Raw genomic sequence first — 22,938 nt, forward strand, 5'->3', positions numbered from 1 at the left:
ACTAAGAGAATGTTGGACAGAGTAAGCACACACTCTGTCAACTGGACCTGGCTGAGTTGCATCAATTGGACCAAACTGATAGAACCCTGATTTGTCCCACCACTGATGTTTTCTTCTGCCACTTTCCATTTAGCACTAGGAGACCTTAAGCTATCTATCTTCCCCATTCCTTCCTCAAGATCTTCCTTTCCAGAGTACTCCTGTTTCAGAGTTACCTTCCTAACTTTCTTACCTTATCCAAACTGCCCTGGGCTCAGAGAGCTGGAATGATGACTAGGGATACCATTCAGAGGACTTTTCTTTTAAACAAATGGATTTTAAAAGAGGAAATTTAGACATACTGTTGCCACCGCCTGAATTTAAGGCCAGGCAGACATGCCACACCATGATGTCACATGTGTGCTGTATGGATAAATGAGTGCATCAGGTAAGAGGCCATCTTCTCTTTTGGGTCCATGATGCCACGGAGGATTCAGGTCTTTATGAGGTGGAAGTACCAGCACAGAGTGGCATTATGAAAACCATTGGCTAACTCACCTATCTGTTTATTATGGTTAATACGGAAATTCAGGTAGGATAACCCGGGTGTGCCTATCCTCATCCCCTATTCAAACCGCTTTGTAGTAAAAAATATCCCATGCTCTCTCCCTAAATGCTCTAAAAAACATCAGTAAATTCAAGTAGGAAAAAAAAGAGTAAACACGCTATCCCACAGACTATTTCTTTCCCCCCTAAATTCTCTATGTCCCAGCTAATGGAAAAATTAGCTTTTATGCATGAGAGCTGATGTTGGTTTGTTGTTATTATTAGGGAGGTAATTATTCGCTCAGCACAAGAAGATAAAAGCCAATCTATTCTATCATGGAAGAGCAAGGTTTTCAGGCAGACTACACATAGTCTGAACATTGGGACAGAATTTAAATCAGCCACCAAATGAGCTGGTCTCACACAAACCTGAGGTTGAAAACCTTGCCATTAAGAAATACTACCAAATGTTTGCCAACCATACATACTTAGGCAAGAGGACGTTTCCAAGCCCTTTGGTCACGTACAGTGTTCAATGTTCGCTCTCTAGACATTTGGAAAGGGGAAGTGGAGGTGGGATTTCCCAGGAACTCTCCAGAATGATCACACAAAGACAAATGGGAATGAAAAGAAGAATAAGAAGACCAAAGCTTACACTATGTTGCATGGTCCTCCACACAATCCTCTGGGAAGCAAGAGGAAAACAAATTCAAAGGAAAAAGAAAGAGAGATTATTCTATACATAACAGCACAGCACAGGTATAACGTTCAGCGTTGCAGACTGGCATTCCACCCACCCCCGCCCCCAGCTCCCTCAGAATGAGCAGCAGAATACTTGAGGGTCTGCACACACACATCACAATGTTGAATACTTACTGGAGATTCATTGGTCTAACTCATCGCCAACTTGATGAATTAACTTCCAAGTCTAGTTTTTTTTTTAAATCTACTTTAATAAAATATATTCCTCTAAGACTCACAATTTACAGTATGTTTTTGCTGCAACAAATCAGCAGGAGTAAAATAATAGACACTCCCTGCCCAAGTGTGTCCAGGAGCTGTATAGCATGTTGTGATGGAATATTCTGAGCTGTACAACTAACCGTCCTTTACAGAGGATGATCTGAAACACGGCGATATGCTCAGATCTTAAAATCAAGCTATTTTGTGTTGGTTTATTTTTACACTCTATACTTTCAGTGAAGTTCTAGTGTAATTTTCTTTAAAGAAAGCATTGTTTCACATCAAATTATTTAAGAGAATTCACAGAAGATAAATTTAAGAAAAAAGGAAGAGAACCAATCTCTTCCTGATTTCAAATAACCACCTCTGGTCTATTTAACTGAAAATCAGTAACAGTGGGCTGGGACAGAAGGACTGCTCGGGTGATTGCTGGTGACAGGAAGAAGAGACAGGTGCTGATGGCACCAGTTTGTTAACTAAATTTGTTGATGGCATTTGCTCACTTCTTGAACAAACCATGGCTACTGGCAGGAAGGACTGCAGTATTCTCCAGTAAGTCAGCTTTCTATCAGCAGCAGAATCTATGCAAGTGTATTCACTCATTGGATAATAAAAATAACTTTAGAGTAGTAAGTCTGAAAGTTACACCTAAACTCATTTTTATGCCCATATAACTTTGGAGGAATACATGGAATGTTTCCTAGCGATATAAAAGAATTGACAACTTCCTTATAAATGTAATAAAAGGTTAAATGATAGAACTGATATATTTTTAAGAGAGAATTTTCAATTATGTTACATACGTTTTAGCAGCAGGTTACTCAGTTTGAGATTAGGAGATTTATTTCTGAAACAAACCCCATAATTCCCACTTCACATAAAAAACAGCTTTATAATAGCTGGTATAAGAACATTTACCAACAGATCCCAAAGTTTATGCCACAGGTACTGATTTTAAATGGTAGTAAGAACCACCCTTCGGAGAGCTTCATAGTTATTTTCACTTTGGCAAAAGGGGTGGGGTGATTGGGAACGTCTTTGGGATGCTATCCTTTGAAGCATTTTCTCTGCTGAAACGCTGAAAGAAAATTAAAGGAAGTCTTTTCCAATTATCCTTCTTTTCTGGGACACATGCTTCTTATAAATATTCAGGAAACATCTTTGCAGGGGAAAATTAAAACAGGAGTAGGGAACATGAGACTTGTTCATAAACATTCTAAATAGGCAGTAATACATGGCAGACCCATCAGAACTGCTCACCTATGCATGTATCTGGAAGATGATTTTATCTGACTATTGCACAGTACTATCTGGCCAAGGTAACCGCTCCAACCTTTCCACTATTCAGAACTATGTTGAATCCGCAAAGGGAAGAAAGCTTTGGGGGAACCAACGGCCACAAATGGAGATTCTGATGCTAGCTTCGGGGATAACTTGTGTTTCTCAAGAATAACCTTGTATAGCTCCTTTTGATGTGGAAGCAGTCCCTTGGTCTTAGGGGCTTGGAAAGTAGCTCCAGGTAGGTTTACGGCTGGCTTCGAATTACAAATTGCTGATTCTTACCATTTGAGAAGGAATCAGAATTTAATTGAATAAAAAAATTAATAAAACTGTCATTCTCCCTTATAGAGCCTGAAGCCACACCCATGAGGAAGTAAGTACTATATGCTGTCAGAGCATATTTTAGAATAAAATTGGCTTATTGATTTAAATTCCTCTGCACTGACTCTGGCCCTTATGTATCTTGAGTTTGGTCCTTGTTTTTTCTTGTGATCGTATGATTAACCATTACTAACTCTTTTAAAAAATGATTAAATATATTTTGGGGGTGCGTAAAGTAGAAGATCATAAATCAGTTTGCTATTTGCCAAGATTCCTCAAGACTCTTATATTTGGGGCATTTTGAGAATGACCAATGAAATTCTTTTATAAAAGACTCAAATTCCAATTTTCATGTCCACTAGACTTTAAATATCATGTGAAATTCTCAGTGTTGATGTTTTATTGAAACTGTACTGAATTGTATAAATACCGTTGCCTTGAGAAAAATATTTTTCTCCCTCTATTTCCCCTGTTTGAGTGTGTGTGCCTCTGTGTGTGTGTGTGTGTGTGTGTGTGTGTGTGTTTATCTCTTCTAGGAGGAGAGAATATTGTGCTTCTGTTTCAAAGGGAAAATAATTAATTTGTAGTCATAGGTGTCATTACATTGTTCCAAATCAATGCAGTTTTAACTAAGTGGATAATGTACTCCATTTGTCTTCCAATTTTATTTTCCTGTGGTAAGAACATTTAACCTGAGATCTAGCCTCTTAACCGATACAGTGCTGTTATCTGTAGCATAATGGTTGTACAGCAGGTCTCTAAAACTTATTCACCGTGCATTGTGTCCAGTTTGAAATGGGAGTTTATAAAAATTCGGAAAATCTTAATTGTTTCAATAACTAAGTTAGAGCCAACTGAAATAGGAAAAAAATAAAAAAGAAGAAGAAGAGAGAGGGAGGTCAAGCCCATACTCATAAGTTGTGTTCTGGTTAAAAGGATCTTGACATACAAAGGAATTTGCAAAATAAAAACGCAAACAATGGAAGCTAATGAAACCATCATTCCTTTACAACTGGCTGGTTGCTTGGTGGAATCTAATTGGTTGTTTAAAACACAAAAGGTGACTAATTTTAAACTTTTCCTGAAATTGTGAATAGAGAATACACATAACTAAGGTAAAGTACAAGGTTGAAGCAATTACCCAGATGATCCCTTTTTCAAAACCTACGCGGACAAGGGGGTTTTATTTGCTAGCAAACAGTAATAAATTTATAACATAATTTGGCAGTTAATGACTCCACCTACCCCTTCACTTTGGGAACTTAGTGGATAGGCCTTTGTGTTGTAAGTACATTTGATTTTTATAGAGAGAAATGCTGAGATGTACTTAGTATGAGGCCAAATGCTATCAATTTAATCTTATGAGTTCTACACTGTGGAAGGATATTAACTAAAATGATAAAGTAATTTATAACAGTGACTAATAAAAGTATTTTCATAACCAGAAACCCTTGAGATCTGAGTTTATATGACATAATCAGATGTGGTTCAAGTGTTTTATTACCTTAAGGCTCTTATCTGTTAATTTTACATCAAGATAACTGGCAAAGCAACACTAACAGCACTAACAATTACAGGTATATAAATTGTTTATAGTGCTATAAATTGCATTGAAAACAACCGGACAGTATTTCTTTCAAATTATGAGCTTTTCATTTTTTAAAGCAAAATTTGATGTTTGTAACACATTAAAAATTGTGTTTACTGTATTTATGGTTGTAATCTCCAAGTAAATTGCTTCAATGATAGATATTTGGTCCCCTGACACACATTTAAATGGATCAAAGAGTGACTGTTTCTAAGGATTCCAACTTTGAAAAGACAAGCAAAAAAGAAAAAAATAGTAGTAATATTGATTTGGGGGTCTCTTGGTAAGGTTTTTCAAACAGAAAACTTTACATATAAGGGATATTCATGACAAAGTTACACTGAATCATATTAAATAAATAACTGAGGCAGAGGAACAAAAAATGTGCTATTGTAATTATATCTCTGGGAGATATAGGAACTTATTCTTCAAATTAATATTTCAGAAGAAATATGGAATTGAAAATTTGGGCACTGCATGAGTGGATTAATAGTGATAAGACTTCTTAAATAATCTAATTCTTGACCTAAAAGAAAGATCTCATTACTTTTCAATATTCTAATTAAGACCAGGAGCAGATATAAGAAGGAGATGACTTTTAACACCAACTATTTCAGAATCCCATCATGTCTTCTGAAGAATAACCTTGGTAACAGAAAGTGGCCACAATGGCCATCAATCTGGGAGAACTCACCAGCCGGTCCAAGCTCGTGCCTGCAGCAGTGGTTGGTCTCTCCTCAGGATTGTAAGGCCTGAATCGTGTATTAAAATTTTCGGGAGCTGAACGAGCAGATCTGAGGGCTGGAGCAGGTTTGGGTTGGCCACATCCCTGAAAAACCTGGAAGAACCATTGAAAGGTTAAGAAAGTTACACAATGAGTTTCTTTCTAAGATCATGATGCCAAAGTGTTCAGTGCACTGGCTTCCACATTTTTCATGGAACTCTTACCTCCAAAAAAAAAACAACTCTGATCCTGAAGCTTCAACAAACACAAGCACCAATGAAACAGAATTACCCCATTAGATACAGAGTGACCGACTTACGATCTGCCTCTTATTTTCAACAGATACAGTCAATTCTGATTATTTACAGATTCCACTTCTGTGAATTTGCCTACAGTTGACCCTCTCCACATCCATGGGTTTCGTGTCTGCAAAGTCAACCAACCTTGGATCAAATTTGATTACAGGGTCTTCCAGGGCCCTGGAAATAATCACCTGCAGATTCTGCGGGAAGACTGTACTCACTAAAATTAATTCATAACCCCCAAATGGGCAGAGCAGCAAAGTACATGTTCCCAGCTGAAGTGCAACAAGGTGAAGCTCTGCCTTCTTGTTTCAGCTCTCAAGCTGTAAACCAATGTCTCTCCTCTGGTCTATTTAGTGCCACATTCTTTCCACACTTTTGCATCTTACTTGGTGATTTCCCTGTTTAAGATGGCCCGCAACCATCGGGCTGAAGTGCAGTCTAGTGCTCCTAAGGCTGTGATGTGCCTTAAGGAGAAAACTGTGTGTTAGATAAACTTCATTCAGGCATGAGTTACAGTGCACTTGGCTATGAGTTCAGTGTAAATGAATCAATAATATGTATCAAATGAGGTGTCTTTCAGGAGAGACACACATAAAACAAGGTTATGGATTGACTGATTGATGAAAATGTGACGAAAAGCTTGCAGGAACCCAACCCTGTATTTCTCGTAGGAGCAATGGTTCAGTATTTGCTAATTTAGTGTTTGTGGCAACTTGTAGAACACAACTATGTAAATTATGAGAATCGACTGTATTAAAAACAGGAATCGTAACAGTTACCTCATAGGATGATTTCAGGATTAAAGATATTGTGTCCCAGACATTTTCATGTACTTAAATTTGGCATTCAAGAAACATTCATTTCGGATTCTTGTTACCATGACAAATGCATTTCACGTATAGCATATAAGGCCAAATAACTTGAGTGCCTCCCCTTTGAATAATGAAAACCTCTCCTGGAAGAATTCTTTGAACACACTCTCTTGAGCAACGATGTAGAAATAGGACAAGCGCATGTGGAGAAATTCCCTATAATGACAGTCTCTTCTAATTTTGTTGTTGACAGCTGTTCAGGTCACAATTAGGGCTGCCGTGGGAAATCAAACATTCTGTTGTAATGATCTCAGGGACTGAGCTGCTAGTTCTTTTCCACAGGGATTTCACTCAGGGCAGCGTGGGGACACCTCCTTTGCCGGCTTTAGAAGCTTCGTACTCTCTGCTGGTTATCAAGAGATAATCCCTTTGCCAGATTTACAGGAAATCTAGTAACATTTTCAGGAAGTTTTGATGAAGTTTAACTTTGCGTTTCTTCCATTTCTACACAGGAGATGATTCTACCCTGGGTACTTTTCTTAATAAACTTTTCGGGACTATTTATGTCATCCAATTCTTAATGTACACGTGTGTGTTTCGAATGCATTGCTTCTGGTTTTATTATTTGATTCTGCGTTAACTTCAAAATAAGTGTTTTTCATCAGGCATATTATGGGATTTCACTGAAGTACACAAGGGCTCCTGAGGGCCATTCTCAATGACAAATTCCATCTTGAGACACAATTCACTTAGTTTCACCACTACAGCTGATTTTTCCTTTGTTGTATTCAAAAGTTCTCCTTCCACTCAGCACTTTGCAGAGTGGGAGCACTTTGTCTTGGCATTCTTCGAGATTGGTTTTAACACAGTATTGATTATTCTTCTCTCACACAATTTTGGAAGCCGATGGTGTAAACCAGTGTGATAAAGCTAGCGGGCCCCTTTCTCCCTACTGCCTAAATCACCTCCCAGTGGCAAGGTCACTGCTGATGGAGGGCATTAACATTTCTGAAGCTCTGGGGTTTGGTTGAGTGTGCTATTTTGGATTGCTTCGAAAATGACAGCTGACTTTTAAAAAGCATAAAGCCTAGGGCAAAACAATATTAATGTCTTTGCAGAGATTTCTTGAAGCTGAGCACCGAAAGAGTTAACAGACCTTCTTAATTTGCCCTTTGGGAAGAACCTGGCTCACTGGCTTTAGTTAAATCAAAGGAACAAGAAATGCCCTGAAAGAATATTAGTGCCCCAGGGGAGATATTTCATTGCAACAGAAAACCTTACCACTTGTTTGATTTTTTTTTTGTTTTTTTGGAAGAGTGTTAATTGTAACAACACAACATAGGTAAGTCGATATAGCTTTCTGCTCGTAGCTTTCAGTTATTTATATCAGGTTTGGATTTTGAAGATGATTTCATTGCAGAAATTGCTGTTCTATGATTTATGATCCAAACTGAAGACGACACAGATTTCTAATTATTATGGAAACAACACCTAACCCCATAACCAGGTGGAAACCTACGTAGAAATCTGTCACAATATGTCAAGCTATGAATCGTGACGGTCCTGCAACACAGTATCTAGTTTACCCTTAGAAAAAGGGAATTGATATTCTTCAGTGTGGAAGTGGCAAGCTTAAGGATCAAGAGCTGTGTTTCAGAAATTTACAAAACCTAAAAAAGAACCCACAAAGGAGACCGGAGCATCAGCTTACCGTGTCTTTGGGAACGATTTAAAACACCTGTGTGATTCTCATGTAGAGAATGTATCTTAAATAACGTATATCTGTCGAATAACTCAGATGACACACAAAGTGAAAATTAATAATTTCATTTTAAATATTTGCAACCTGCTGGCTAGACAAGATATTTTTAAAACATGGGTGCGTGGACAAAAGGAATTCCCGTGCAGAACATTTGGACTGTCTCCGACAATTTTCTGAGCCTGCTATAGCAGAAGGATAGTTAGGCTAAGTTCTGTGGCTCCTGAGGTCCAGGGATATATTACTGTGAAGGACCACTGAGCCTTCTTCCTGGTGATATAGGTACCCCAGTATTTTATATTTTGAATAAGGGTAGAAATGGATGAGGAATAATGCAGGGGGGAGGGGCTTTGGTTGAATGAGTCTGTAGATCAAGGTTCTCCCCGAGGAGTGGTCAGGACTAGAGATGCAGATCTGGATCACTAGCCTGAAGGTGGTACTTAAAACCCTGAAACTGGCTGCAGTCACCAAGGGCAGGTAAGCAGACAGGAGGCAGGAGGGGCTGAGGACAGCCCAGTGCCGTGTCAACATTCAGAGGACCTCCCCGAACCTTAGTGTCCTCCTCTGTCAAGTGAGAATAATAATATTATTTACCACACAGATAGGCTGTGATGATACAATGCAAAAATACATAAAGCAGGAAGACAGAAGCCAGTGTCTGGAAAAGTAAGTGCTTGATAATAATTAGCTAATTATATCATTCTGTGATTGGTTCTTTCCAGTTCTGTTTTCTGAGTAAGGAGATTCAAGGGGGGAAAATGTCTAGGCTGCTGTTTCTTAAATGTCTTCCACAAAATATTATTTCCTAGGCTGTTAACAGCTGTTACATAAGCAATGGATTCCATGTGTTGAAGTTAAATGCAGTACCTTAGCAGGGCTTCATCAGGCTAACATGTGTTCTGACTTGTCAAACAGGAGAAACTCATTGGTAGTGTTTCCCAAAACTATCTGGCCAAGGGTTCTCCAGGAAGTTCCCACAAGGTGTTCCAGGGAACATACCAGGACACACTGGGAAGTTTGCTTTAAGTAGTCAAGAGAAGAAGTGATTCAGATGTAACTGCATTTACCTAGAGGTACTTGTGAAGCCATTCCGCTCCTCACTCCCTTTAACTCAAGAGAAGAAATACTATTTTCAGCACCAAAGTTCTTCTCTTTACAACAGAACTTTCCAGAGGATATGACTGCAGGCTAAGCCACCTCACTGTGGAACAAATCATTAGCTCTGCTTCCTGAAGAAATAGAATCAGTATTACCTCCTGCCTGGCTCCCTCCAAGCAATGTTGAAAGGGATAACTCGATAATTTGGAAAAGTATTTGGAAGCCCCAGTGCAGACAGATGCTACAGATGTACAAAGGAATTATCCTTCCCACCTAGCAGACTTCCTGTGGATTTCGGGAGGATATCTGGCTCAGGAATCCTCTCTCTTAAGAGGATTACTAAGATAACGTCTCTGAAGTATGTTGGCATTCTGAGATGAAAGAAGCTGACATTAAAGATAGAAAGTGCAGAAAGAAGAGACGTTTTATTGTTTGGAGAAACAAGAAAGAGAACGGGTGTGGTGAGAACAGGCTGGAGTACTGTCTCAGGTTTCCAAGTACAAGCATTTTTCCTTTAAGAACATTGCAACATTTTAATGTATTTCCTTAAAATAAAATAACATAATGTGCCTTTTTTCAGAGGCATCCATAGCTTTTACCTCTGTGTCTCCTTTATGTTCTGCAGGTTGATTATACATTCACCAAAGTCATTACTGGCAATCTGAGAAGCAACGGCTGCACAGCAGTCCTATCTCAGCCTGTATGTGTGTGTGTGTGTGTGTGTGTGTGTGTGTGTGTGTGTTTAATTTACCTTCTCAGTTTCTACTCAGTGGGTTTTTATTCTGGTGGGAAAGATGTTGCTATTCCCATAAATCATTCTGAAATTTGCAAACAGAACTCTAATCTTGTATATTAGTAGAGGTGACAGTTCATGCTACCTAGATTTAATTGGACTTGATATTTTGAGAGTAAGTGATGTTTTATTTACTTATTAGATTCTAATTCATATTAGAGTGTTAATGAATGAACTATTTGTTAGATGACCACTTGGGGAATTCAAATCTATCCCATTTGTTCCCAAGGAAACAGAAGCTATCATATCTAATGGGCTCTACATATATTTTGTCCAAGCGTGGCCATTATTTTCATGAGAGACAAGTGAAATAGGAAGGTCACCAGTAAGAGTCTAAAAGCTTGGAGTCTTGGTTTCGGTCTTTCTCCTTATACCTATGTGACCCGGGGGTAATATGTTTTCCCAAAATCTCAAGGCTGTTGTGAAGATAAAATAATATGATGCTTAGAAAAGACACTGAACCAGTGAGGTTAAAAAGCTGTATTATTATTTTACTGACACCATCTCTAATTAAATAGGACAATAACAGGTAACATCAAATCAAGGGACTGTGCAGAGTAATGCACAAATAATTTCAGCTCAGGGTCTTATACATGTGTTTATTATTGTATCCCAAAATCTGTAAGAGTTCCTAGCACGTAGTGTGTGTTTAAAAAAATCAGAAATGAAAGATTATGAATAAATTAAATGTTTAGTTATAATTTCCACCTTTTGCAAACATTTATTGAAGGCAATTAAGAGGTGGATTTCTACAATGAGAAAGAAAAGACAGGGAAAGAAAGACAAATAATACTTATCCAGTATCTATGATGGACCAGATGCAGGGCTATGTGTTTCATACACTTATCTCAGCAGTCAGTTATCTCTAAATCAAAGTTGAACCCTTCTTCCTTAGGCTTCAGAAAATACAATGAATCATCCATCCATATTAAAAAACAAAAGCTATCTCTTTACTCCATTTACTGTGCCAACTTAAAGCAAAACCATATCACTAACTTGGTGTCACTGATAATTAGAACAAAAAAATCCAATCTTTTTTTTTTTTCTTTTTTAAAAAATTGAAGTATAGTTGCTCTATAATGTTGTGCCAATCTCTGCTGTACAGCAAAGTGACTCAGTTTTACACATATATACATTCTTTTTTAAAATATTCTTTTCCATTATGGTTTATCCCAGGAGATTGGATATAGTTTCCTCTGCTATACAGTAGCAGGAAACTGCTATACAGGACATTGTTGTTTTAAAAAAACTGGTTTCTCAATTATCTGATAATAGCTACTCGTTGTGCTTGATGGGAAGATTAGAGAGCAGAAGACTTTGTGTATAAAATAGGCTTGGCTCTCTGACTGTCAGTGGGTGAGCCGAGAGCAAGTCTTCTGGAGAGAAAGGGGCTCACATCTCAGGCAGTGGCTGTTTCCCCATCTCCCATCCCGTCAAATCAGTAAGCAGCAGCACCTGCACACGGTTGTATCACAGCCCAATCACTGATCATCCAGGTTCAGTTTAGAGCTGGGAGCCCTTTCTCAAGCAGAAGTGAAACGTGAAAACTGAAATGGGTGTCAAGGGGATGTCCACATATCATCAGTCAATAGATGTGAGTAAGTTAAAAGATTAAAAAACCCATTTCATTAGAAGTAGTAGCAAGGAGAGCTCCATCATCACCGAGATACAAGATTAAACTGACACCCTAGCGCCTCACTTTTGCACACTTTTTTCGGGCTCCTAACAACAATCTGCTAATATCTTAAGTGTTTTCTTGAACGTAAACTTAAAATATTTTAATAATGACTTCTTCCTTTAGGTATAAAATCATTACACTCATCATACAAACATTTTAAAAATCAGTATTTTTTATTTTTATTTTTTTTACTTTCATTAGTGTGCCAATTTCCGTGATGGATTGCCTTTCAAGAAAACAGGCTTTCATCCTATGACTCCGAGCCATCTCTCCGCTTCTCTCTCTTCTTTCCTCTTCTCTTCCCTCTCTCCCCCACTTGCTCTCTCCTTCTCTTCCTCTCTTTTTCTTTGCTCTCTGATTCATGCTTTTCTTTCCTTAAAGATTGATTACAATGGTCCCTTAGCCAAGTTCTCTGGCAAACTCGAAGTCCCTGAATGGGTCCAGGATTCTGTGTAGAGAATTCTGGGTTGGACTGAATCAAGTCAAGTCACCACTTTCAGTTTTGGCTGCTTTTCATTCATTGGCTTTGATTTTCAAAAGCCAGTGACTGTATCAGTTTCAAGGTTTTAAACATTTACTCCTGATGCTTACACAGCTTGCTTCCAGAATATCTGTCAGATGGGTTGCATACTTCTCAAAATCGTTTCTTCAATAAAAGCAAATTCCTTTCATTTGGAATCTTTGCTGGAGAAGATGATTTTTTTTATCCTGGAAGGCTTTGCATTCTTTCAACAGCAGAACACCTTGCTATTTCCTCCCAAATGGTGAGCAGGGAGGAGTAACAAGGAACTGAACATGACATAGTTTGAGTGTGGGGAGAAAAAAACCCCTAACTCTGTTGGCCTCACTAAATGATTATTTCATATGCTGTTTGTTTATAAGGTTTAAAGCAATTCTTTAAGATCACTTTGCAGAATTTACATAAGCATGTAAATTTCAATAGCCTGGCTCTTTACCATTCATTCAAACTATCATTCAATGAAATTTGAAAAGTGTCCCTAAGGCCAGACTTAGGTGCTGGGGATGTGGCAACTGGACATGTCCCTGATCTCATGAGGCTTCTAATAAGAAATGAGGCAATTACAGTAGAATGTAATAAATGCTATGGGAGCACCCACAAGAGACAGCTAACCCAGACTGGAGAGTCAGAGAAAGCGTCCTAGCATGGCAATGACGTGCTGCAACCGTCTCTTACTGGCTCACAAAACCACTTGTTAAATTTTCAGGAATTTTGCAAGCCAGTCACTAAACAGAGTGATTATAAAGTTAAATTGTATAAACTTAAAGTGATATAAACTGTAACAAAATAAAGGCAATATACACTCAAAAATCATCACTTCCTAATTATTTTACCATCATCTGTGCTCTTACCGTTATGTATGCCAAGTGGATGTGAAAGGGGGAAATGTTACATTGTGGTGTGTTACTCTGTGCCCAGTTGACATCATCCTGGTAGCTTGAAATTTACACCCCAGAAATTGGCAAACACTATAAACTAGCATGTTTTCTGCACACAGAGCTGGTTGTGTAAACACTTCCCAGTATACCACCGAATCTTGCCAGGGAAGTGGAGAAATAGTCAGAGTATGCCTGGAGGATGCTGTGTATTTGGGATGGGGGGATGGAGGTGACAGAAAGAATGTTCCAGGATGAGGAACAGCATGTGCAAATGCTTGGAGATGAGACAGGATGCTTCTTCCGAGCAACAGAGCCCGGGCCATTTCGTATGTCTGGAGCACATAGAGGTTCTCTCACCTCCTAGACTAAAACTTCTATTAGGACTCAGGCTCTGTTGTTGGTCTTATTCACCACCACGTCCACAGCGTCTAGCCCTGTGCTCGGTGCTCAATAGTTACCTGAATAATTTAAAGTGGGGAGAGTGGTGAGTGGTGGACCCAGAGGGGCAGGCTGAGGACTACATCGTGCAGAAACACGTCTGGGTTTTATTCGAATGGCCATGGGGAACCATGGACAGATATGAAGCAGGGGAGTAATGTAAACAAACTTGCATTTTCAGCAATTCCTCTGGCTGCAGCGTCGGGAGTGGGCTGGAGTGTGGCAAAGGCGGGGAATTAATTAGGAGGCTGTAATCCGTGTGTGAGATGATAAAATTAGGGGAGCCGCTGTGGATGGATTCAAAAGATATTAGGATGACTCTTTAAAGCATTTCATTATTGACTGACTGTGAGGGCAAAAAGGAAGGGGGAGTGGAGGGGTCAGCCGGGTGTCTGGCTAGGACAGGAGAGGGGGAGAGGGGGCGTGCTCTGGGATGGAGAGCCCTGGGGAAGCAAGGGTTTACGGGAGGACAATGAGCTGGGTTTTGGACAGGTGTGTTTGAGGTGGTGGGTGGCGGTGTGCAGTAGACAGTTGGATAAACAGGTGTAATCAGGAGAGTAATCTGGGCTAGAGAGAGATCTGGGATGAAAACTCCTACCGTCGCTGTAGCTAACCCAGAAAACTGTGTCTGAAACGTTTCAAATTTTCTACACAAGAATTCTTTTTGTCACCCACTCCTAAGAACCCCATGTTTTAGAAACACTTTGTCTAGTTAACAGATTACATGTATCAATAAAGAAATGATTGATTTTCAAAGGGTATTTCAACTATTTGGCTCATATTTAAGATACATTTTGGGACAATAAGGAGGTGAAAGAAAAGAGGTGTGTAAAATGCGTTAGAAAAAAAAGACCTACGGAAAGCCATATATAATTCCAAATTTTCTGGCAGAAAGAGTTGCTATAAACTCACAGAGGTAGCTCCTTCACACGTTTAACTAAGAGCTGGCTGGGGCAGTGACTCCATCAGGATCAAACCAGACTGCAGAGCCCGGAATAGAAAGAAAGTGCTGAGAGTTGGGGCTAACTGTGTATCTGTGAAACTGGGCAGAGGCCACTGAAATTCCTCTAATGCAGTAATCTGCTACACATGGGAAGCATGGCTCTAAAAAAGCAGTTTCTCCTCTTTAAAAGCGGGAGGAGGTTGGAAGAAGACTTTCTTTCAGGAAAGCAAGAGGGTATCTTGCTCTTTTTCTAAGAACACACTGAGTGTTAAAAACTGAAGTGAGTTTCAAATCACCTATTCTTGAGTAGACTTCATTAAATGTAATCTTCTCATCTTTTGCCCTGAAGTTAAAGTGAAAGAAAATCTTGAGATAAATCTCCAAAGGTTAGAGATAATCAGGAGTGTTTCCCTTTATCATCAAAAGGAGAAAAAACATTTTTTTTTTTTAAAAAAAAACCTTTTACCTGGAAAGAAAGCTAAAACTAGTTTGCTTTGGATGCATTTCCTATAAATGCATCATAAGCATTTTTTTCAAACCTTCATTTTACTTTATAAAAAAGGGTGTCTTTTTCCCCTCCGTGTATCTAGCATCTGAAAAACCTGGCTTTGTGATCCAGTGATGTTATAAACAGGAAAGAAACAGATTCTGGTTTTCTGTAGAGAAATGAAGAAATCAAAGCCTCAAAGAGGTCTCAAGGTCACTGCTTCTTGGTGGAATACTATAAGTGAGAGCTGGAGGGCAGAATATAAGCTTTGAAATTTGAATAAACAGAAAAAAGATTCCAAATTTGGATATCATTAGAATCTGCTCTTTTCTTCTCAAAACAAAACTAAAGCGGAACTAGAAACAGAACTCAAAGCTTTATAAAGTGTAGGGCCATTTGCTTTTTCCTCAGAGATCAGGCAGAAGGGATGGAACCACTTGTCAAGGGAGTAGGCCAATTATCTTCTTCATGTAAGAATAATGTGAGGTTAGGCTGAGGCCAATGAGATTTCTCTAAAACCCTTTGCTCTGCTGGCATTGGTGCCACCAACAGGTGTGGACAAGTGCTGGGGTGCTGTCATCACCTCCATCCGTCCCGCTCTGCCCTCAAGGCTGCTTTCCTCTGAAGGCCTTGTTGATGATGTTACTCAGTACCACGTGCCATGTCGTAGGCCGTGCAGACGTATATGTCCCTTTCCAGGTGAGTCTCTGCCATTGAAAATAACACCACGCATGAGTGGATTCAGATGCAGGTGTGTGACTCTCAAATCTGCTCTTCTGATCTTAGATGCTACAGACAAGCTCACAGGCCATCACGGATGAGGCAAAACCACAGAGGCAAAGCTCTCTAGAACTTACATATCATAGGCATATTCAATAATAACAATGAAAATACTTGACTTTGATGAGTAGTTTTGATTTGACATATTCCATGCTAAGCATTTTACATGGATTATATCATTTTACTCTCAAACAACTTACGAGTATATACTATTAGCATCCTCATTTTTAATGTAAGTTAATTGAGTTTGGACAGGTACATAATTTGCCCCAAGTCACACAACTAGTAAAAACCAGATCCCAGGTCTATCTGATACCAAAATCTGATCTTGTAATGCTTATGTTATTTTAAAGAATATAAGACTAACTTTAAGTATATTTAAGATATTTTCTATCCCTCATTGTTGAAGTCTTTCTGGCATTATACTTTCATGATCTGAATTCGACTCGGCAAAATGTACTCTTGCTTCCATGTGTAAAATGGCATGTTAGAATGGCTTCCTGTAGAATATGAATTAGTAAAATAACTTATAATTCTGGGAAGGAGAAGATAAGTATACAAATAACTTTAACACAAGGGATAATGTGCCCACTGCCTTAAGAAGGGCACACAGAACACAGGGGCTCAGAGAAAGGAAAGGTAAATGCTCTTGGAATAGAAATGTACTTATTTGAACTAAATCTAATTCATGTTCTTATATCTGAAGCAAGATATTTTTTCCATGTGAACTCCCAAGATATTATTTATACCTGAATGCTCTGAAAGGAAAAAAGATCCAGAGGGGGAAAAAATATGTGGATGTTGGAGAAAGAAACCTAATCATTACCAAAGAACTAATGTTCGTAAAGCTATAAACTGATAGAGCTGGAAAGGGGACATTTAGATTAACCTCTCTCTTTACAGATGAGGAAACTAAGACCCATTAGCTAAAGGCAGAAATTATTACATTCTCCTTTCTGTTCTCTTAGGTTTTTTCATCTTCATTTGAGCTGTAGATTCAGAAAGAATTGTCTGGAGAAAATTAAGTAACTGAAGGCCATGCTGTTCTTCTGTAATGGGTTCTACCCTTGTCTGTAATAAGAATTAATTGAATGGACGGTTTCAATTGGAATTTAATAAGTCTCCCTTCTTAATTTAGATTATATCTGACAAACCAATCTTTTCCTGGATTAGGTTTGAAATTATTCCTAATACAGTTAAATTATATATAGTGAGATCAGTTTCATTTTCCCTGATAGGATAGAAAGGAGATTATCAACACATCTGAAATTCACAGGCAGAGAGACTCAGCAAGTTTTGTTCTCCTTTACTTTGGAGAATTTTCTCAAACCTGCAAAGTTCAGAACTCCTTTGATTTGGGTGGGTAACAGAAGTGCTGGGCTAATGAGGACCCTTTCCTGTCTTTGATGAAGATTGAACTTGGTGAATGTGATAAGCATTGGTTGTGGCTTGAAGAGCTAACAACTTGTGTTTCTCTTCAGTAGGTTTCCCTACTGATTAGAAATACTTATCCTTAGTATCATCACCAGTAGCATGTTTCAAGCAACCATCTTCCCTTAGACAGCTGGTTCCTCCAGTGCTGCAGTACATCTGGTCCTGGTGGGGAGATACGCACTAAGGAAACAGTGGCATGCTGGGAAAATCGTTTTCTTTGGATCAGGCAGTTCTCGGCTGCAATCCCAGCTCTGCCACTTCTTAGTTGCCTGACCCCAGACAAGCAACTTAATCTCTCTAAATTTAACATTCTTTACTTATAAAATGAGGAAATGAATGCTTTACAAGATTGCAACAGGATTTGAAATAAATATATAAGGCATCTAAAAAGAGACTGACCCTTGACAGAGAATCTCTTTTGTCCTCTACTATATTCCTCATTCCTGGTATGTGAAGGGTATTTATGGAATGATATATAGTAGGTGCTCAACCAATCGTAATCATGGTGGTTGTCACTGGTACTTAATGACTGTGCAAAAAGGAACCAAGAAAAGTTTTAATATGCTATTATCCCTAGTCTTAAAAATAATATGTTAATATAATTATGTGTTATAAATTGCATAATATATAATATTATATAAAGGATACACAAATTAAGAGTTTGAAATAAATGCCATAATGTTATTAACAAAATATTGTAACTTGATTATACAACTTGGAATAGCCAATGTATTTTTTGAAAGGAATATCCACATGCCTTACCCTCAAACAGCTTACCTGTGGGCTAACTGGGAGAGGAAAAAGGATGTGACTAAACCTATAAAAACAGATCAAAGATTTGAGCCTGAACACACATGGTGAAGATAAATCTTTTCATTAATCTGTAATCTCAGTAATTCAGTACAAGAAGCTAGCTGTTCCTACACCCGAAACTTACATAATATTGTACATCAGCAGTACCTCGATTAAAAAAAAGAGCTGTTGGGACTTCCCTGGTGGTCCAGTGGTAAAGAACCCGCCTTACAATGCAGGGGACACAGATTCGATCTCTGGTCAGGGAACTAAGATCCCACAACTAAGCCCATGCGCCTCAACTAGAGAAGAGAAAACCTGCATTGCCCGCGTGCTGCGACTAAGACCCGACGCAGCCTACAATAAATAAATAAATTAATAAATCTTAAGAAAAAAAAAGGAACTCTTCCACTCCTCTACACACAATGAGGATTACTGCATTAGAGGAGGGGAATTTCATATATGAAACTGATGTCTTCATCTCTGCCTTCAGATAGAAGGGAGAAAAAAATAGACTTTATAATGTATTACTAAAACTCTAGGAAAGTTGAATGATGAGGCTAACAAGAGAAATATTTCATTAGCATTTAGCATGGTGGGAAGTATTAGGTATAGTTGTAAAGGGAAATCAGAGAGAAAGACAGACAACTTGAATCCTCGTGGCTTTGCCTCCTCTGTTTCCTTACCGTCTCTGGCAGGTTTTTACTGAAGGCTATTGAAATTTCTCTTAACACTTGATCTATTCAGCAAATGTTTACTGAATCCCGTCCTTGTGTGGGATTGGCTTTGCAGACACCTGCATCATTAAAATGCAGAGATGAGCAACGTGGGCTCTGGAGCCAGACATTCCTCTGTGTACTCCTTCACACACCATGGACCTTTGTATGTTCCTTAACTTTTCTAAGCCTTAGTTTCTCTATCTGGAAAATAAGGGGGAAGATCCATCTCATCACAAGCATTGTTATAAATATTACATAATATCAACCACGTAAAGCACAGTACAGTCCTGGCAGTAAGCGTTCAAGCGGTGAGATTTATTCTCACCATGTGCGTCTGTAGCTGGCAGTTACAAACACATTGCTCCTTTTCTCAAACAGGCTCTGGGAATGACTTCCATCAGTAACTGCTGTAATAAGGTAAATGATTTTCCAAGGAGAAGTTGCCCGTCGTGTCCTGGAGTAAAAAGCCGTTTTAATTTGTAAGCTTTACACCTCTCAGGGCGTCCAGCCCCCCAGTTAGGAAATAGCTTCTGGCCTCACAGGGAGCTCAGCTATCAGAAGTTAACCAAGTCGCGGGTCATGCGAACGCCCATCTGAAGTCTGGAGACCCAGAATTTCAAATCTGATAAGACTTTTTATCAACAATGACTGAGGGTTCCTTGGCAAAAGGAAAAATTCAACCGTCCAGTTCCTAGTTAGATTTTAGACTTTAGTTCACGCCTAAATTCATGGATGTGCCTTATATGGAAAACGACACTACATATTTCCAAATTCCATTCCGTTGAAGAAATAAAACCTCTTTCAGAACATGTCCATTCCATCAGCAGAATGTTGGTATTTCCTGCTAAATTTATCCAAATTTCAACCATCTAACCTACCACCTCTCCACTATATTAAAGGCTGGCTTTGGTCCTTTCTCCATACTGTCCTCTAGATCAGACCCTGCCTCCCATCTCTCGTTCCTGCAGAGCTTAGCTGCCCTCCTCTCTCTCCCCGTTCCTTAACTTACTCTCTCTCCTTTTCACTACATCAAGACTACCAAATACATCTTTTTGTGGTTTCTAGCTTATTTGAGATTTTTGGTACTGCTGTTTTATGACCCTCCAGACTGTATCCTCCTTTGAATGTACTCTTATATGCTCTACATTATTTCTATTCTTTTTTTTTTCCCCACACTGTGCAGCTTGCAGGATCTTAGTTCCCAGACCGGGGACTGAACCTGGGCCACGGCAGTGAAAGTGCTGAATCCTAACCACTGGACTGCCAGGGAATTCCCCATCATTTCTATTCTTGATTTAGATATTTCTTACAAAGAAGTGTGTCTTTTTCAAAGTGCATGCCTTATTAACTGCCATAATATTATAATGTAGTTGGACAACTTCCATAAAAGTGTCTCATCCACATTCTGGTATGAAAGAGAGTCTATCTGACCTCTTGGAGAATTTTTAATAGAAAAACTTGAGCCTATATGCACACACACCAATGGAAACCTCTGCTTCTAAAAAGTGTGTGATGGTCTCAAACTACAGACATTTTTGTGTTTCCATGCCCTCTTCTCTAGGGCCGTTTTGAACATCAGTTACCATAGAGCCTGGTTACTTAAGCACTGCTGGCATATTTGGCCTCTCAAAACATTAGTTGGTTTCTAGGCAATAGATTTGAGAGGGATAGATAATTGCCCTTTTTTTCCCACAGGAAAGAAAGAAAATAGTTTTCCATGAAACCCCCAAATGTGCTATTTTCCCAGCAGGTGATGGCAGTTTGGAGCGTCCTTCTTTAGATAGGCTAACCCAAGCTCACTGAGACCCAGAACTAGGCCTGTGAAACTCTCAGCCCATCTGTCTCCCAAGGAGAGAGAGAAAGTGCCCAGGCAAGATTCTTTCTTACCCTACTTTGTACCAGTGCACCCTGAAAGCCCAAAGCTAGTTGGATTCACACTCAGCCAAGGAGACCTAGACAGATTCCATGGATTTCTTTCTGCTCTTCAATTTCCTCCCACCACTTGTCTCCTTCTCCTTGATTGTATTTGAAATCTTTTTCACAAAGGACTTTAAGAATTGAAGACAGCTAAACATGCAACTCTTTGCCTGACATATTTTTGTGTGAATGACTTTCAATTAAAATGCAATCACTTCATCATCAGGTTTAAAGGACTGACGCAGATTTGGTTAGTGTTTCAGAACAGGGAGGCTGGTAAAAAGAACAGAAGGGCACTGTGTAGTCATCAGTGTGGATTAAAGGGGTGATGAAGGAAAGGCTGGAGACTCATTGCAAACTTAAATTTGCTTAAGGAGGGTCCTATTTATTTTGAACAGTGTGGGGACAAATAAAAATTGTGCACTTCCATGTCCTGGCTATTGTAAATAGTACTGTAATGAACATTGAGGTGAATGTGTCTTCTTTTTTTTTTTAATTAATTAATTTTTATTATTTATTTTGTTGGCTGTGTTGGGTCTTTGTTGCTGTGTCTGGGCTTTCTGTGGTTGTGGAGAGCGGGGGCTACTCTTCCTTGTGGTGCACGGGCTTCTCATTGACATGGCTTCTCTTTGCAGAGCACGGGCTCTAGGTGCATGGTCTTCAGCAGTTGCAGCACGTGGACTCAGTAGTTGTGGCTCACGGGCTCTAGAGCACAGGCTCAGTAGTCGTGGCACATGGGCTTAGTTGCTCCGCGGCATGTGGGATCTTCCTGCACCAGGGCATGAACCCGTGTCCCCTGCATTGGCAGGCGGATTCTTAACCACTGCGCCACCTGGGAAGCCTCATGTGTCTTTTTTGAAGCATAGTTTTCTCTGGATATATGCCCAGGAGTGGGATTGCTGGATCATATGGTAGCTCTATTTTTAGTTTTTCAAGGAACCTCCCTACTATTCTCCATAGTGGATGTACCAGGTTACCTTCCCACCAACAGTGCAGCATTTTTCTCCACACTCTCTCCAGCATTTATTGTTTCTAGATTTTTTTGTAATGGCCATTCTGACCAGTGTGAGGTGATACCTCATTGCAGTTTTGATTTGCATTTCTCTAATAATAAGTGATGCTGAGCATCTTTTCATGTGCTTCTTAGCCATCAGTATGTCTTCTTTGAAAAAATGTCTATTTAGATCTTCTGCCCATTTTTCTGATTGGGTTGTTTGTTTGTTTTAATATTTATACTTTATTTATTTGGCTGTGCGCCTTAGTTGTGTCATGTGGGATCTGGATCCCTGCATGTGAGCATGGAGTCGTAGCCACTGGAGTACCAGGGAAGTCCCAGGTTGTTTGTTTTTTTGATATTGAGTTGCATGAGCTGTTTGAATATTTTGGAGATTAATCCCTTGTTAGTTGCTTTGTTTGCAAATATTTTCTTCCATTCTGAGGACATGGAAGCAACCTAACTGTCCACCAACAGAGGAATGGATAAAGAAGATGTGGTACATATATACAATAGAAGATTACTTAGCCATAAAAAAGAATGAAATAATGCCACACGCAGAACATGGATGGACCTAGACATTGTCATACTGAGTGAAGTAAGTCAGACAGACAAAGACAAAGATCATATGATATCGCTTATATGTAAAATCTAAAAGAAGAGTACAAATGAACTTATCTACAAAACAGAAACAGAGTTACAGATGTAGAAGAAAAACTTATGGTTACCAGGCAATAAGAGGGGAGGGATGAACTGAAAGACTGGGATGGACATATACACACTTCTGTATATGAGATAGATAACCAACAAGGACCTACTGTACAGCACAGGGAACTCTACTCAGTACTCTGCAATGGCCTATAATTGGACAAGAATTTTTTAAACAGTGGATATATGTCTATGTCTAACTGATTCACTTTGCTGTGCACCTGAAACTAACATAACATTGTAAATCAACTATACTCCAATAAAAAATTTTTTAAATTTTAAAAAAATTAAAAAAATTGTGTACTTGATATTTGTGTTCTGCAGCTTCAAACCCAGAATCTCTGTCTCATTTGATTTATAAAGATACACTATTTTTTAAAAACGTGTGTTTGACTTCATACAAAGCAGCATTTTCCTCTGAAGATTCATTAATGAGGATTGCATTATAGTCTTAAAAAAGGAAGTCAGATGGAATGTTTAA

At 39.0% G+C, this 22,938-nt stretch overlaps 1 protein-coding gene across 1 annotated transcript in view; it reads right to left on the reverse strand.

Annotated features, from left to right (window-relative positions):
- The window catches only part of GPC6 (glypican 6), a 1,066,366-nt gene that overhangs the window by 88,379 nt on the left and 955,049 nt on the right, over positions 1-22,938 (reverse strand). The window contains exon 6 of the mRNA XM_057707663.1: positions 5,373-5,516. Coding sequence (XP_057563646.1) covers positions 5,373-5,516 — 144 coding nt within the window. The remainder of the gene's footprint in view (positions 1-5,372; positions 5,517-22,938) is intronic.

The sequence above is a fragment of the Hippopotamus amphibius genome, chromosome 14, assembly GCF_030028045.1.
Source record: "Hippopotamus amphibius kiboko isolate mHipAmp2 chromosome 14, mHipAmp2.hap2, whole genome shotgun sequence".
NCBI lineage: Eukaryota > Metazoa > Chordata > Mammalia > Artiodactyla > Hippopotamidae > Hippopotamus > Hippopotamus amphibius.